The 18195-nt window shown below is 39.8% G+C and overlaps 1 protein-coding gene across 2 annotated transcripts in view; it reads left to right on the forward strand.

Moving 5' to 3' along the window:
* ABCC5 (ATP binding cassette subfamily C member 5) overlaps positions 1-15356 on the forward strand; it is a 53206-nt gene extending 37850 nt beyond the window's left edge. Inside the window, exons 17-30 of one of the 2 annotated variants that reach the window (XM_075268466.1) lie at positions 1811-1913; positions 3995-4179; positions 4386-4538; positions 4626-4755; positions 5653-5806; positions 6991-7119; positions 7264-7450; positions 8481-8570; positions 9090-9279; positions 9362-9521; positions 9953-10031; positions 10117-10230; positions 13008-13172; positions 14777-15356. In XM_075268466.1, the coding sequence (XP_075124567.1) occupies positions 1811-1913; positions 3995-4179; positions 4386-4538; positions 4626-4755; positions 5653-5806; positions 6991-7119; positions 7264-7450; positions 8481-8570; positions 9090-9279; positions 9362-9521; positions 9953-10031; positions 10117-10230; positions 13008-13172; positions 14777-14878 (1941 nt within the window). In that variant the 3' untranslated portion in view covers positions 14879-15356. Of the gene's footprint in view, positions 1-1810; positions 1914-3994; positions 4180-4385; positions 4539-4625; positions 4756-5652; positions 5807-6990; positions 7120-7263; positions 7451-8480; positions 8571-9089; positions 9280-9361; positions 9522-9952; positions 10032-10116; positions 10231-13007; positions 13173-14776 lie in introns of those variants that run through there. The other variant, XM_075268467.1, reaches the window with a different exon arrangement.
* Positions 15357-18195: the final 2839 nt, after the last annotated feature.

Genomic DNA, 18195 nt, shown 5'->3' on the forward strand with positions numbered 1-18195 from the left:
GGACACTAGCTGTGTCCGTGACACCTGTCATTTATTCAAATGGGCATCGGGTGCGTTCTTTTGCACTCCGTGCCCTTCCTTCCCTGTCCGCAAGTGAAGATGTCCGACTTCTCAAGTGGACAGAAGAACCCTACATGTCGGGTTTTTCTGTCCGCTTGAGAAGTCGGACATCTTCACTTGCGGACAGGGAAGGAAGGGCACGGAGTGCAAAAGAACGCACCCGATGCCCATTTGAATAAATGACAGGTGTCACGGACACAGCTAGTGTCCGCTCCTAATGTCCGTGCCAGATTTTGAGCAGACACTAGGAGCGGACACTACCTGTCGGACACAGACGGTAGTGTGAACGCTCCCTTACTTGGGAATGCACAGCTGAGACCAAAGCTCAGGCTAGCTAAAGCGCACCATACTCAATTGCATATGAATAAACCATTCATTTACATCAAAATGGCTCTCCATTTTATAAAAGAGGTACATTTGGAAACTGTAAATTTGGAATCACCTCTGCAAGCTTCCGTGGTTAGGTTTATAAGCAATTTACAGCTGGAAAACTCCCTTTAAAAACTGGTTCACTTGTCATATGGTCATGTCTCAGGGTTTTTTTTTTTTTTTGTTTGTTTTTTTTTTTAAATGAAAATCTTGGAATCTGACCCAAAGAGAAGTCCATAATGAAGCACCATCCAGTTTTAGGTGGACAGAGGTAACCTTCATTTGGAATTCGCCAGCCATTCTGGTGTTCTGTAACACCCCCCCCCCCCTTCCTGCCGTTGCTAATGAGGCTGCAGTGGTGACAGCGCCTGACCTCTGCAGGCCCACCCTGACCTTATCGGCATACTGTTGACTCCAAAAATGGGCCGCATTGGTCACATTCTGTTGAAGCCACTACTGTAGCCCTCTGGCCACTATTCACCGATAACTAGTTATCAATTTTGTAAGTGGGTCAGCATGCTTTCCTGCTTCAACGGCAATATATTATGGAGATTGGGGCTCTCTCCGGTTTATCCAAATGGCAAATAGAAATATGATTGACTGACATGAAAAATACTTCAAGCTCTTTCTGTATTTGAAGCAAGCACACCCCCTCCCCCCTCCATCCTAGCAACTGCTGTGAGGAAGCCCTCCCTTCATGAATACAGCCAATTCATAACTGGAAGTGTACTGTATTGTAGGTGCGGTAAGACAAATGCTGTGCTGTCTGGGTCTATAGGAGAGTAGACCTGTCTACATACTATGTTGCCCTTCAACGGGAAAACATAATCTGTTGATCCACAAAAGCTACTTCTGGGAATGAATAGATTATATATCTCATTTATTTTGACTAAAGGGTTTATCAATCTAGCTTTAACGAAAATCTGTTCCCAGGGTGCTCCCTTTATGTGAACTGAGCATTCACTAGGACAATAAACAAAGGGCCATACTTAACTTTCATAAATCCATTTTATTGTGCTGTCCCAATGTTAAAGGGTATTGCTACCAAATACACCTATAGACTTCATGGACACCCACTTTTTTTGAACAGTATTTAGCAATACAAGGGCGTTGGCACTGGTTGCAGGACTTCTAATAGTTGGGGTTCCATGAGTAGGGATGCATATTAGACCTTAGCAAATTCAGGTTATTACACCTTACATAAAATGAGTCACAAAGTCACCGTTGGATTTACACAGGGCATATTTAGATGCAGAATGGTTACCAATGTGTTTTTGCACTGACACCAGCATTTGTGTATCATTAACCCGCTTGTTTGCGTTGTCTCCACTATTTTTGTGTGTATTTGTTATATTTTTTTTTTTTCCCTTCTGCTTTGCAGGTGAGTCTCAAAAAAATTGTGAGCAGTTCACTAAAGAAGCCTTTAGACAAAGGAAACAAGCCAGGGTCTGTGAAGAAGGAGAAGGTCACAAAAAAGGAAGATGGTAAATTATTTTCACATGTTTGGTAATATATGTCTTAGCAATTTCTCAGTTTTCTTGGAGCATAGTAAGGCCGGTTTACATATGTTTAATTTCAATCACTTGAAAAATCAGGACATGATGGACGTGCTGCAGAGTACAATTGTCATACATATTGTCATTTTTATGCATAACTTCCAAGTGTCCCTCTTTTGTAGTGACAATCCCTAATTTAAACTCTAGTTCCTGGGTCCCTCCTTGCTCCTTAACTGTCCCTCTTTTTGATATTGGAAATAGGTGTCCATTAATAAAGTGCAACTCCCATTTTATTTTTTTTGCTATTGTAACGGGGTGAACATTTTTCTAAATTAACTTGAGGGAGTTTAACTATATTGCTCTAAAAGCTATCTGTCTGCTTCCTAACTGTATATTAGACCCCCAACTTAGTGGTTTGCAAAGTATTCATACCCCTTGAACTTTTCCACATTGTCACCTTACAACCACTTACTTTTATGTGTCACACTTTTCAGATTTTTATTTAATTAAAATTTTGAAAACCCTGTATCATTTTCCTTCCACTTCACAATTATCTGCTACTTTGTGTTGGTCTATCACTTAAAATCTCAATAAAATACATTTAAGTTTGTGGTTGTACAGTGACAAAATGTGAAAACGTTCATAGTATTTTAGTTTATTGTATTTTAGCCCTTACATTGTCCATATTCAGATCTTGTTTGTGCATATATTTTCATAAAATTGTTTTTTGACCAATGATCTTTCAGTTATCGTTTAGACTTTGCAGTAGTCAAAAATGTATTTGAAAATGTCATAGTGATTTCAATACTCAAATAGGATCTACACAGCCGTGTAATTCCCCAACGCACATCATGCACAAGCTGTGTAAATACAGAGGTGTTCAATATTAGTTTAACCAAATGCTGTCCGTCCACTGACAAAACACGTCTGCAGAACCAGGGACATGCCAGAGAAAATAATAAATTGTCCCTTCCTTCCCAATTGCTGCATACACAGCGCTGAATGAGCACTGTGCACATGGCTATGAAGTTGCCATGAACCTAACAGACCCAGTTCAGCTCTGCAGTAAGAAATAGGAGGCTTTATTCCTCCTGTAATTGGAACTAATGTGTCAGCCCCAAATAAAGGGAAAATCCACATTAAAAAAAAAAAAAAAAAAGTAAAATGCCCTCCTATTAAGACCTTATGGGGGCACAATGTATAATAAATGAAACAATAACAACAAAAAAAAACCTCATATAATCCCCCAGAAAAACCGTGTCGCCTACATAAACATTAAAAAGTTTGAATAATCTGGAAAAAATGTTATAGCCCTGAAAACTGCATGTACCAAAAGAAACAGTGCTGAAAAATAGCCGGGTCCTGAACTGGTTAGAAGACAAAAAAAATTCCTTTGCCTAAATAAATGGAATGATGGGGAACAGGGGGACATCACCTAGAACTTCATGTGCTTTTTCTTGGGACCTAAAGTCCTTTAGCAGTCAGTATAAAGTGATACTGCTGATTTCCAGAGGTGTACAACGGTGTGGTGGTGCCTGAAAGCAGGATGTGATTTTATTTTTTGTTTTATGTTATAGAAGCTTCAAAATACAACTATCTTAGAAGCATTCATAGTCTGGATACTTATTAGTAGTTTCATTAAAGTGGTGCTGTATTGGATATATAATAGGAGAGGATCAGTTGAACTATGTTAGGGTATCTTCACACAGTTTTTTTGCAGGCAGATTTTGACATGGAATCCGCCTGCAAAAAATGGCTCCCATGACTTCTATGGGGGCTGCTCGCTTTTTTTTCTAGCTAGTAGCTCAAAAAAACAAAAAACAAAACATGACCTATCATTCCACAGCTGAGTCAGCCATAGCGTCCGCGGCTCGAGGCACACTCCAGTTTAGGCATCAGCAATCCGTCGCGGCTAGCCGCGCGGAATGTTCATAAGGCGGAAAAGGTTTCCGTGACCATTTCTGCCGTGTGAACATACCCTTAAGTAGTAACAGGATTTGTCTTAAAATCATTTTTAAATGTGTTGTTTTTTTTTTTTTGTTTTTTTTTTGTTGCTTTGTAAACCATAGGTCAGCTTATGCAGATGGAGGAGAAAGGCAAAGGATCAGTACCCTGGTCTGTGTATGGAGCGTATATCCAGTCAGCTGGAGGGCCTTTTGCATTTTTCATCATCATGGCCCTGTTTGTGCTCAATGTTGGAAGCACAGCATTCAGTAATTGGTGGCTGAGTTACTGGATAAAGCAAGGAAGCGGGGTAAGATCTTTTTTATAGTGTTGCATGTGATGTTGATAAAACTTCATCTAATGTAAACGAATTCTTATAGAATATGTCAAAATTTCAGTTTTCTATATATTGAGAGATGCAATGGATGCAGGATGTTAAAGTATTGGTGTTGCTTACTGCATTAAAACCATGCTGAAGAAAACGGGGTTTTTGACAATGTCTCTGGTTTCCTACAGAACACATCAGTGCTGATACACAATGGAACTGAAACTGTGGTCAGTAACAGCATGAAGGACAATCCTAACGTGAGCTACTACACTGGCATCTATGCTCTGTCTATGCTTGTAATGCTCATCCTGAAGGCAGTGCGTGGCATTGTCTTTGTTAAGGTAATTTTAAATTTTTTTTTTTCCCCCTCTTAGTTGATCTGCCAATCTACTGGGTTACGTAATATTCCTCCTTTTAATTTGCTTTAGGGAACTCTTCGGGCATCTTCTAAGCTTCATGATGAACTCTTCAGACGGATTCTCCGGAGCCCCATGAAGTTCTTTGATACCACCCCCACGGGTCGCGTTCTAAATAGATTTTCTAAAGACATGGATGAAGGTGACTTTTCTTTTATCCTTGTAACTCGAATTGTGGTGGAATAATATTGTCTACTCTGTTAACAACTTGTTCACAACTAATATTTTTGTTACAAATGCAAACAAAAGCTTATAGGGAACTTTTTTTTTTTTTTTTTCTAACTGATCACATTTATTTTGTATGGATTTCATTAAAGGGGCTCTATCAGCAAAATTATGCTGTATGAGCCTCACATATGCCTGAATAGCCTTTAAAAAGTCTATTCAGGCACCGCTAATCTTATTTTAAAAGCTCCCCCCGTGTTTAAATAATACCCTAAAAACGATTATTAAAATCATACTTACCCGTGCACGGTGGACGGTTCGTGCACTGGTGGACATCCTCTTGCTGGCACGCCTTCCTCTGTGTCTTCTTCCAGCGACGTCCTCCTGGGCTCTTCTTACAAGCCTTCATCTTCTTTTCTTCCAAAATGAAGAAGTTCGCGAGCGTACTGCGCACGCTTCGGCGCCATTTTTGTCGTAGTTCTAAGTTCCCCTTAGAACTACGCCAGCGTACTGCGCATGCGCAGTACGCTAGCGAGCTTCTTCATTCCGGAAGAAAAAAACTAAACTAAAGTTGGATTCAAATGTTTGTGCTTATTGACATTTATTGACCTGTGTCAAGAGGACCAGAGGGGAACATGGAGTTCTTTGGAACAGAAGCAACAAATAATTGGTAACTCCAAATGGGGTTTTCTCTGGTTAGACCAACTCTTCTGAAATTGTCAGAAGCGGGAAAACTATCTAACACATCTAACCAAAAACTTTTAGTATGTTTTCAGAATAATTGTGAAATATATTGTGGTGGTTTGCATTGCTGATCCCCATCTATGTGAACTGTTCACCAATAAACAATAAAAATTTGCTGTCTTTCTTGCAGTTGATGTTCGCCTTCCCTTTCAAGCCGAAATGTTTGTTCAAAATGTCATACTAGTGTTCTTCTGTCTGGGAGTAATAGCTGGTGTCTTCCCATGGTTCCTGGTGGCTGTTGGACCACTTATTGTTTTGTTCACCATTTTGCACGTGGTCTCCAGGCAAGTGCTATACTGCAGATAATTCTGGGTCTAGGTCTGTTATAAGCTTGTATTATATGGGCTACTTTTCTTATTTAAGTGGATGTGCTTAGAGGTGTTATATAAGAGAGGATCTTTCCATGTAACTATGGACTGGTACCAGATTTTTGCCAGTCCAGCAGCCTCAGCCCACAGACATACATGGAAAAATGAGGTCTGCTTTTTCTAACCTTGGACACCATCTTTAATGATAAATGGTATGCCATGTCCATGAGCTGCATTTATATTATTCCGTTTTTTCCATAGTTACTTCTCAGCTATCATTCGGTTACACAACCCTTTTAGTTAGTTATTCAGCCACTCTGAAGGGATTGAACCCTTTCAGGATCAGCACTGTTATAGCGTGGAACACAGTAGTGGTACTCATGAGATGAAGAGCTGAGCAAATAACTTATCTGCTGTGATCCGCAAATAATGGAAATGGCAAAAGAGGATTCACCCTTTGATTTACATCTTAGGGGACTTTGTGTCATGACCTGTAACCATGCCTTAATTGGGAAGGCATCACATGGTCTGTAGAAGACAGTAGTGCTGTCTGTGATATCTGTTAGCACATACAAATATCTGTCTTAAAGCCTTAATCCATCAGTCTATATTATACAATAGCCCTGCACATACCAACATGAGGTAAATAATGTACTCGCTCCCTAAATGGATCATTCACTACTTTCAGCCTCTGAAATGGCCGATCAGTCGTTCATGTGGCTTGTCCATTCACACAACAGCTGGAAGTCCATTTGTGTGCAAGTCTATGGGAGCATAACATCCAGGTTTTCATAGACTTCCTTAGAACAAGTGACTTCTGGCTGGTGTGTGAAACAGGTCAGACTGTTGATCATCTAATCACGATGTACTATAGGTCTGTAGCATAATGTATATTTCTGGACTGGGGCTTTAAGGGTTGCCTGTATAGGCAGGCAAATGCATTTATAGAATGTGTATATAATAATGTGTACATTTGTTATGCAAGAATATAATATTCAGGAAGTGAGATACAAATTTGTCTGCATTTCCCAAAAATAAAATGGGGCCTGACCTAAAAGGGTGCAAATAGCCTGAAACTGCAGACGTGTTTCAACAATGAGTGAAGCATACTTATCCCGTGTGATAACTGAAAGTAACGTACATTCCTGTCTATTTTCCAGGGTGTTCATTCGGGAGTTGAAGAGACTGGATAACATTACACAAAGTCCATTCTTGTCACATATAACGTCTAGTATTCAGGGGCTTTCCACAATTCATGCATACAGCAAAGGGCATGAGTTCCTGCACAGGTCAGTCTCACTTGTTTGCCTTGGCATTTTATTGTGATCTTGTATAGCAGCGGGCTGTGGGTAAAGATGTTACAGTTTTGGCCAGTAAACCTGGCTGGTTCTCTTATATTTTCTGACTTTTCTTTTTTTTTTTTTTTTTTTCAGGTACCAGGAGTTGTTGGACAGTAACCAAGCCCCCTTCTATCTTTTTAACTGTGCCATGCGCTGGTTGGCGATACGTCTGGACATCATCAGTATATCTCTGATTACCACTACTGGCCTTATGATTGTTTTGATGCATGGGAATATCTCTCCAGCATACGCTGGACTGGCAATGTCTTATGCAGTACAGGTGAGTGAAGCTTTATGGAATTGGAATTTTATTGCGATATGATGTACGAATAGACACCAGTTTCATAACATAATTTCGACACCCGTATCTCTTCACTGTCAGAAAGGTGGGCCTTACAGCCTAGTGTTATTGATAGGATGTGAGGAAGGCCCCCCAATGGTACAAGGCTAAGGAAGAACACGGTCAGGTGAGTGTTCCTCACAGCCCATTGATGACGCTAGGATGTAAGGCCTGCCTCTCTGACAGTGAAGAAATATTGGTGTCGAAACTTACAGCACTAATATTACCAGAATCAGGGCGAATACTGAGAAAGCTTACAGTTCGCTGAATTCAGCACACTGTCTTGTTTTCTAGCGATATGTAATACCGCACATCTCTGATGACATGAAGGGTCTTCTTTAAGTCAATGTTCTTAACTTTCATAACTATATTGTAATATTTACTTTAATATATTTCATGGCCAGCAAGCTGTACCTTCAATACATAGTGCATGTGCAGTACCTATAGAAAATTATTTTGAAGGGGTTGAGCCACCATAGCAAGTTGTGACTTATCCACTCATACTGTTTGCCCTTTTCTTAACCCAGTGGCAAGTCACACATCTGCCGTGCTGCTCCATTCTTTGTGGGGCTGTCTGAGATAACTGAGTTCTCTACTCTGCAGTTTCTAACAGTCCCATAGAGAATGAATGAAGCTTGTGCAACTTGCTGCTCTGTTTAGATGATTAGGGGGAGGGGTATATGAGACCTAGGTCCCAGGATCAGTGGCAGGCTCAGCAGCTGGAACCATACCAATTAGCAAGTTATGACCTGAATCAGAATTTGTTATAGTGGTCCAACTGACTTAAGAACTGAGGTTGTGCAGAAAGAAATAACCGGATCTGTGGAACGGTCTGTCATTAAGCTATCCTTTTGAATTTACAGAAAAAATAGTGACTTGCATGACTGGCATTTACTGTAGGAGTCTGAAGGCTGTATTAGCTAGTGATGGTCACTTCTAAGCTTGACTGTTTTTGTGTTTGACTTTCCAGTTGACCGGCTTGTTCCAGTTTACAGTTAGACTTGCATCAGAAACAGAAGCACGTTTCACATCAGTAGAGCGGATCAGTCATTACATCAAGGTAATCCTAAATGTTTAAGATTTCCGCAGAACCTGTTCAGTGTCTGTGTGCACTTTCATTAATGGCTTCAAAATAAAATGATTATCTTTTAATTACTTTATTATTGGTATTGTTTTATAGTTTAATTACATTACATTACATTACATACATAGTTTGTTGCATATTTACTTTCATAGGAATTCGGTCACTAGTTTAATGAATACATTTTTGCTGCTTCAGACTGACAATGACTGTTAGTCACTTATGAGTCAGAGCAGGAATTGGTGATTTGGCTTGTCAATTCCACAGCCCTGTTGTTAATACAACTCATGAGTGTTTAGTAGCAGTTCCATGTTGAGCACCAGATCTAACTTTATTTTAAGCAAATAATAAGTTGGATCTCAGTCACACGTTCATCTATCCTATCTCTGCTGGGATTTATTTAAGTTTACCAGGTTAGTTTGCTCAGTATCCTGTACTAATACAATAGCTTTGTATTGAAAAGCTGATTTTCATACACAATTTTTGTTTTCAATTTAGACTTTGGCACTTGAAGCTCCTGCCAGAATCAAAAACAAGGCTCCACCTGCAGATTGGCCACAAGAGGGAGAGATCATTTTTGAAAATGCAGGAATGCGTTATAGAGAGAATCTTCCCTTGGTACTCAAGAAAGTGTCATTTACCATCAAGCCGAAAGAGAAGATTGGAATTGTGGGAAGGACTGGTTCAGGTGAGAGAAAAATCCTTTGTTTAAAGAATGTTGTCTTAAGTTTTTCAGTATTTGATTGTATTTTTTTTATTGCATCCTGAAGGGAAGAGCTCCCTTGGCATGGCACTCTTTCGACTTGTGGAGCTTTCTAACGGTTGTATAAAAATAGATGATGTAAACATTAGCGACATTGGCTTAGCAGATCTTCGTAGCAAGCTATCTATTATACCCCAGGAGCCTGTCTTGTTCAGTGGCACTGTCCGGTAAGCATGCTTAAAAATATATTTAAAAAAATACCTACAATTGTCAGTAGTCCACGTGCATAAGTAGACAAGGGTCTAACATGCTGCAGATTATCTGTATAGATTTGCAGGGGTGGAAAATTTTGGTACGTATTACAGTAGCAGCAGCATTGGTGAGATTACAACAAATGTTATCCAACCTCTGAGGAAAGGGTTTGCCGTACAAATAGATCTGTAGTGTGGATTTTAAAGCTGCAACGTGTCCTCCTAAGCATTGACTTCAAATTTCACTTCTTGCAATGCATAGGAAACAGGATAAGTGTTTGATGACACTTGTTGTTGATCAGACACTTGTTGCCTATACTATAATCGTGCATAATTTGTGTGACAAGGGTATATTGTCTGTAGGCAGAAGAAAAACTCTGATATACCTATACCTTTTAATTCTTTAGTTCCAACTTGGATCCCTTTGACCAGTACACGGAGGAGCAAATTTGGGATTCCCTGGAAAGGACACACATGAAAGAATGTGTAAGTTATTTCCTTCAAGTACATTTTAAACAACTGTAGCTGTCATACATTTACACTTCTATAACAGATCTGTTTCATTTATTAGGTTGCCCAACTACCTCTTAAACTTGAAACTGAAGTTTTGGAAAATGGTGAAAATTTCTCTGTTGGAGAACGTCAGTTAATGTGCATAGCACGAGCTTTATTACGTAGATGTAAGGTAAGACAGTAACTTCATATATGATTTCTATATGAACTGTCATTCGGAATAAACTGGATCTGCTCTGTGAGGAAAGACTTTCTTTCTAAAGGAAGCTGTAAATGTTATCCTTGTACAACCACCTGACAAACTGCATGGCATCCATTACTATATTTGTTAATTGGATATAGGTTTCTTTAACTAATTGAAATTGAGGCTGCTTCAATCTGTGCTTTCTAGATTAATAAAAATAAATTGTAGAGGTAGACTCGAAGACAGGTATATCAGAAATTGGGCTTTAGCATCAGTGTACTTGCTTTAAGTGGTTTTTCCAGTCTTTAAAAATTGTGTTGAGATTGTTTAAATGCAGTAAAGTTAGAGACTTACTGATGCACTATCTGTAAATGAAGATGCCCTCCTGAATACCACATACTCGGTTGGGGTTAGCATGCCTCTGATCTCAGACGGGAGAGGTCCGGGAATAAGGATGAATTTATGTAACCCAATGCTTAGTACATTTACATAGGTCAAGTTTCAAGAACAAATGTTCCTCAAATGCATGGTACCAATAACATTAGATGATCAGTTGGTTTGCCAAAATCTTCTGGTTTGTCCTTTTTCATCTAATGTTATATGTCCACTTTTTGCTCCACACATGGTCATGTTGTTCCTTTTTGTACTGAGTGTCACACATCACGTACAGTGGCTTGCAAAGGTATTCATACACCTTGAACTTTTTCACATTTTGCCATCTTATAACCAGAAATTTAAATGTATTTTATTGAGATTTTAAGTGACAAACCAGAACAAAGTATCAGATAATTGTGAAGTGGAAGGAAAATGATACAGGGTTTTCCAAAATGTACCGTATTTTCCGGCATATAAGACGACTTTTTAACCCCTGAAAATTTTCTCCAAAGTTGGGAGTCGTCTTATACTCCGGGTCTAGTCTCCAGGACTATCAGAGCGCATCCCTCTGGCCCTTGTATCCTATTACTTGAGGCGTCCTGAAAGTCTGGGGGATGGCAAAAGGAGAGCAGCGCTGTGCTGAGAAAAACACCTCCTTCAACTGTCTGGCCTGCCCCTCCTTCCCTCCTGTGTAGCCTCATTGTAGGAGCAAGATATGAGAGGCAGGGAAGGAGGGGCGGGCCAGATGGGTGAAGAAGGCGTGTTTTTTAAGTTTGCTGAAAAAAAACCACACCTTCTTTACCTGTCCTGTCCGCCTCTCCTTCACTGCCTCTCAGATCTCGCTCCTGCAATGCAGCCACACAGGCAGGGAAGGAGGGGTGGGCCAGACGGGTGAAGGCAGTGTGTATAAATGTGAAAATACCAGCTCTGTGGGAAGGAAAAAACTACTTTTAAATAAATGTTTAATGCTGTGGAAACTGATAATTGTGCTGAAATAAGCATTTGAGGAATGACCTCACTTCATCTTCAGAGAGGTTGGCCCTAAATGTCCACATGTTGTCCTGTTTCGAGATGTAGAAGCACTCTCTTGAATTATGATGTAATACAGCTCTTGGTATTGCCGTATTGTCTTCCATTTGTATGTGTTTCCTTAGTCTTCCCTGTTTTGTTGTACTCTTTAGGCTGTAATATTACACTCATACATTGTCTTGTACTCTCTGTGCGGGATCACCCTTTATGAGCTCTCAGATAAACAGAGATCAGACAGCAGCCTTCAATGTATGTGTAAAGGAGTACGCAACAAAAGAAATAAAGGAGAGAAGTATAATGCAGTAATTGAACATAATTTCATTTCGTACATAATCTTTAGTTTAGACATTAGGTTTTATTATCAAGGCAGAAAAATAAAGTAATTGTGATGTTAGTTCCTACTTGTACAAGGTATATTGCAGAATACCAGATGTTTCCACTTCTTAATGTATTTATTCAAAACTTAGGTTTTATTCTGCTTTTGTGGTATTTTCAGTAATATTGCCTGATAGACATTCAGCTGTATGTAATGGTTAGCATTACCTTGCCGTGATGGAGTCCTTGGTTCAATATTTGCATGGATGGTGTCCTCTTGCAAAACTTTATGTAATGGACCGACTTCCTCAAGGGATTGGGTCGAGGATAAAACAGCGCTCGCCAGTAGATGTAAAATGAAACTCCTTTATTGGCATACACAACGCGTTTCTGGCAAATAGCCCTTTTTCAAGTGTATAAAATTCTTAAAACAAAACAAAAAATACACAACATATAGCATATTATTTCACAAAATCCGGCGTGAAAATGTGAAATAATATGCTATATGTTGTGTATTTTTTGTTTTGTTTTAAGAATTTTATACACTTGAAAAAGGGCTATTTGCCAGAAACGCGTTGTGTATGCCAATAAAGAAGTTTCATTTTACATCTACTGGTGAGCGCTGTTTTATCCTCGACCCAATCCCTTGAGGAAGTCGGTCCATTACATACCAGTATCCTACGTCCCTGTGGCGTCTACAGCTGCTGCCTCCGCTGCCTTACATGCTATTCTTAATGCACTAAAGGTTGTTGTGTCATTCACACAACCTTTCCAGGTGAGAGGCTAATTGTTTCTTCTTACCTACCAAGTGTTATTGATTAATGCACAAGGATCCGCTCGGTGTGGCCTTCTCTCTTTTTCTTGTTTTACTCTTGCAAAACTTGTAATGAGTTTTCACTTGCAGCCAATTCTTTAAATTACGTAGATAATATTTAGGACCACTGCAGTGCAAGTTACTGCAAGAAAAATGTTCTTGTCTCCTACATTACCATGAATGAAAAGTTATTATTTATCTGTAAATTTACAAAATCATACTGTTGTTTCAGATTCTTATTCTTGATGAAGCCACTGCAGCCATGGACGCAGAGACTGACCTTCTAATCCAGGAAACCATTAGGGAGGCATTTTCAGACTGCACAATGTTGACCATAGCTCATCGTCTCAACACTGTTCTTGGGTGTGACCGTATTATGGTGCTAGCACAAGGACAGGTGAGTGGGGAGAATCGAAACCTGGGATTTTTATTATGCAAATTTTTGACTTTGACAAGTTATCCAGTCAATGAGAGAGCTTTCCATTTGTCTAAACTAATCTTTAATTCCATGTAATTGTCATATCTCTATTTTAGAGTTGTGCAGAGGAATGTCTCCTACTTGTATGTAAAGGTTTTCCTTGGCAATGCTGGAATGGAGCATTGAGAGCCTGTACGTAGTGTGCAGCCTCATTACTTCTCCCTGCCCTATATACATTATTATAAAGTTGTTTTTTTTTTTGGTTTTTTTTTTTGCATCTGTTGTACAGTAATCTTTGTTGCACTTGCTCACAATGCGAATCTCATTGTAATGTAATGTTAACAGCGCAGCTTCTCTCCATTTCTAGAGCATACCTCCTAGCTAGTGGGTAAGAGGGTTGCATAGGGAAAGGACAGCTGTGTTAGGCTCCGTTCCCACGGAGTAATGCGCCGCTCATTTAGACACGTAAACACGTGTCATAGTGAGGCACTTCAAAATAGATCCCATTGATTTCAATGGGTAGCGTAAGCCGGCACCCATTGAAGTCAATGGGATCTGTTTTGAAGCGCCTCGCTCTGACATGTGTATACGTGTCTAAATGAGCGGCGTGTTACTCCGTGGGAATGGAGCCTTAGGCATAGACTGTGCAATAAAGATTACATCAGATGGAAAAAAATCTATTTGTTCTGATATATAAAGGGTATGGAGATGAGGCAGCAGAGGGGCTGCTTTTTTGCAACTATTTTTAGTATATACCTACTGAATATTGATTTCTAATAAGTTAGGCTTTATATATTTGTACACACATAGGTCTTCTTTCAATATCCTATTTGCAAGGCTGCTTTGCGTATGTATATAGCAGCTGGGTATCATTCTGAAGGTGCATAATGCTGTCTTGGGGGGCATTCACACTACGTATACTGAAGCTTATTCTGAACGTAAAACACAGTCAGAATCAGCGGCGTATAAAGCAGCTCATTCATTTCTATGGGAGCCGGCATATGAGCGCTCCCCATAGAAATGAATGGGCTGCTTCTTTCACTGCGAGCAGTCCCATTGAAGTGAATGGGAAGTGCCGGAGTATATGGCAAGCTCTGCTCATGCCGAGCCGTACACGCCGGCACTTCCCATTCACTTCAATGGGACTGCTCGCAGTGAAAGAAGCAGCCCATTCATTTCTATGGGGAGCGCTCGCATGCCGGCTCCCATAGAAATGAATGGGAAGTGTTCGGCAGCCCTGCTGTAACGCCGGCGTGTACGGCTGTGATACACGCTGGCGTTATGTAGTGTGAATGCACCCTTGCTGTGGATTGTGTGATTGACTCACAGTATCTAGCCACCTGTTACATTCAGCGCCACTACACAGCACACATAAATTCCCAATGCAAGGATCTGGTGTTCATAGGAATATGTATATCAAGAATATGTGTTATTGAGCCAAGCTTTACTAATCACAGTAGTCCCCTAATCCTATCATTAGCAGAAGCTTTCCTTCCTGGTAAAGAATTTTGGGAGCTACAATTTATGAGCTAAGTTCAGTTTCCTTTTTCCATCCCTTATTTGTGTGTTGTTATTGGTTTTAGGTGATGGAATATGACACACCGTCTGCCTTGCTGTCCAATGAGAATACCCGGTTCTATTCCATGTTTGCTGCAGCAGAGAACAAGATTACCGTGAAGGGCTAAATAATGAGCACCTCAGCTAAACCCCACAATGTGGGGCTGTTTGCTGCTTCTCATTCCCTGCCTGTGGCAGGCTCAACCCCTATTTCTTTCATTTTTTATTTTTTTTTTCTCCCCCTTGACTGAAAATATGGTATATTTTGCCTTTTTTTTTTCTTTTTGTTTTTAGTTTTTTGGGTTTTTTTTTCTTTTTTTCTTTAGCACAAACCAATTCAGGACTGATTTAGGTTTTTGGTTTTTTTAACTATTTGAAAGATTATTCATGTTCTATTGTATTTATTCCTATTACTAAAGGTAAAAATATATGCGTTTTCATTAAGAAATGCACTGAAATAATTAAAATGGTTCAGGCAACCATAGTTCTGTATGTAGCCAGCTTAGAATGAAGCTTTCTACATGCGTCTGTATATAGCCTATATTTACTGTGAAGATGTAAGCTGGTTTATTTTATATTAAAATGAGCACTGGGTTAACTATGGAATGTGAGTTTGTTTTTTATTATACAAGATATTGCCAAACCATGTTTTATATTAAAAGTTGATTTAATACAACTAGCAAAGGTATAGGTGGGACTCAATAGAAGAGGGGAGGTTATGGGAATCACTTCTTAAAAAAAAAAAAAAAAAAAACTCTACAGTTTCATTTGGGAATATGTAATTTGTGATTGGAGTGTTGAAAGCTTTGGATTGGGTGCATAATTTCCAAATATCCTTCACCACCACGGAATTAAACATCAAAAGACATTTCAGACCAGTCCAATTAGTCCTCTCTGAGGTGATGGTGGAGACGAGCTGACAAACTGCACATAGTAGTGGTAATTTACTAAAATTAATACATCTGTTTTCTGGTGCAACAGTGGCATCTACTTTCCAACCTGCTTAAAACTTGAAGCGGGTGAAGTTCAAGGCAGGGAAGGGATGTCTTGTTTCAACAGATTCACTATAATTCGCACCAGGAGACTGGCGTAGATTTCAATTTTGGTGCATGGGGACCCTGCGAGATGCGTCAGAATTAAGAGGTCAGATATACATTGTCTTTTGCTTTTTTCCATGGAAAATTTGGTTAATAAATAAAGATTTTAAAAAAAAAAGAATTAAGAGGTCAGAGCTCCTTAATTGAGTTGCATCTTGTGCCAGAGTGAGAATCAATTAAACCCCAGGATCTTGCAGGACACTACATATAAAGGACATTCATGGATTAGAAAAAACGCACCAAGAAGGACTTGCTGGAATTAAATGAAATTCTGTATGTGTGAATGTAATGATTATATATGCAAGCGATTACAATATTAGAGCAAAAGTAGAAATGTATTGGGAAACCTGTACAATTGAAAGGAGGCTCTAGTATCCTGTTGGGCCAAGTCTAGTTTGGATACAAGTGAAATACAGTTGGCCATGGAGGTATACAAGTTCCATATGGTATACTGCAACCCACTTGTCCACTAATGTTGCAGCTGGGTATGTAGATCCTGAACACTCATAAGCCGGGTTCACACAAGGGTTTTCTAGACCGAATTTTGAGGCGGAGGCTGCTTCAGAATCCGGTCCAAAAAAAAAAAAATGCTAGCTGCAACTGGATGCTGGTGCAGTTCATACACTGCATCAGCATCCAGTCGCAGCATTTTGCTCCAGATTGAGCCCAAATGAATGGGCCTAGTTGGAAAGGAGTGTCGCGCTGCGGACGTCCGCGGCTGAATCCGCCGCAGAATCCGCTTGAAGAAACGGCATGTCGCTTTTTTCCCGCGAGTGGTTTGTTTCCAGAGGAAAAAGGAACCCATTGAAATCAATGGGAGGTTTTTTGAGCCAGATCATGATGGGGATTCTGTGTCAAAATCCTGACTAAAAAAACCCTGTGTGAACCCGGCCATAGGTTGCTGAAACTGATGTCCCAGTTGGTCACATAAATATTTATCACCAATCAAGTCTGGCAACTGGACAGGCCAAAGTGGTGTTGCAATCTAGTAGATACATTTCTGGAAAACTCTTGCTATATGTGGCCAACTATTATCCTGCTGGAATTTGCCAATTGGAAACCCTACTATGGGAGACAACAATTGCTGCAGGATGTCCTACACATATCACAAAGCTATTAGTGTCCCTTGTATCACTACTATAGGTGACCAACTGTTGTATGCAATGACTGTCCAGATCACACCAGCAGTTGGGGGCAGTGTGTATTACAGCAAAGGCAAGATTGAAGATCTCACCACAAGGCCTTAAATGGATTATCCCATGTCTGCTGGCTCACTTCCTATATTTTCCAACAAGCTGTTGGGTGAGCTTTGACTGATGGACAGGACACTGTGAAGTAACCTCAGTATATATGGACCTTACCTTTACCATGAGAGCATGTTTATGATTTCTAGAAATCTATAACAATGCAGGACAAATAATAATAATAATAATTTTTATTTATATAGCGCCAACATATCCTGCAGCGCTGTACAATTTGTAGGGTTCAAATACAGACAGAAAGATACGTTACAAAGAAAGTCATTTCACACAATGGGACTGAGGGCCCTGCTCACAAGAGCTTACAATCTATGAGGTAGAGGGGGTGACACAAGAGGTAGCAGGGGCGGCATTGCTTATGCAGAGGTCAGACACTTTTCAATTTGGTTAAGATGCATGGTGCAAATTAAATGCCCCCTGCAGGACAAATAAATACAAATTACACCACTTCAGTTTGGAGAGAACAAAACTTTATTGGAAGTCTGTTCTCACAGCATGTAAAGTACTTTGTGATTACATAACATAACTGTCTGAGACTGTCAACAATCTGGAATTATCTGAACTAATTGTCCTGACTGCAAAGCAGAGAGAACTCTGACATGACGCGCAGATACCACACATCTACATCTGCACTCCAACAGCCACATAGCACTTCTTTACATCTGTGCACTGCTGTGTGCACAAACCCTACCCCTGAAGAGATTTATTCAGTGGTACAGTGAGCATTTTTAAACTCCAAGTGCTACTATAATTATTTTCCAGAAATGAGTACGCAGATGATGGTGAAAGGAGAATATGGCAATTTTTCCCTGAATATGTTATTTCGGAGCGCAATATGTTGTACTCAGCTTTTATCAAATATAAATGTGTCAAAACATGTTGTGCCCGTTATATCCACTTAGTAGTTTTTGGAGTGTGTGTCTTCTGAAACAAGGTGGATGCAATAAATTGTGCACTGAAATGGCGTATTTCTTTTCATTATCAGCTGCACATTCATTTCTCAAAATTAAATTCATGAAACACTCAAGAGTTAAAAATGCTCTACACCACTTGATAAATCCCTTGAGAGGTGTAATTTGCAAATTTGGG

Source organism: Leptodactylus fuscus, chromosome 3, assembly GCF_031893055.1.
Source record: "Leptodactylus fuscus isolate aLepFus1 chromosome 3, aLepFus1.hap2, whole genome shotgun sequence".
Taxonomy (NCBI): domain Eukaryota; kingdom Metazoa; phylum Chordata; class Amphibia; order Anura; family Leptodactylidae; genus Leptodactylus; species Leptodactylus fuscus.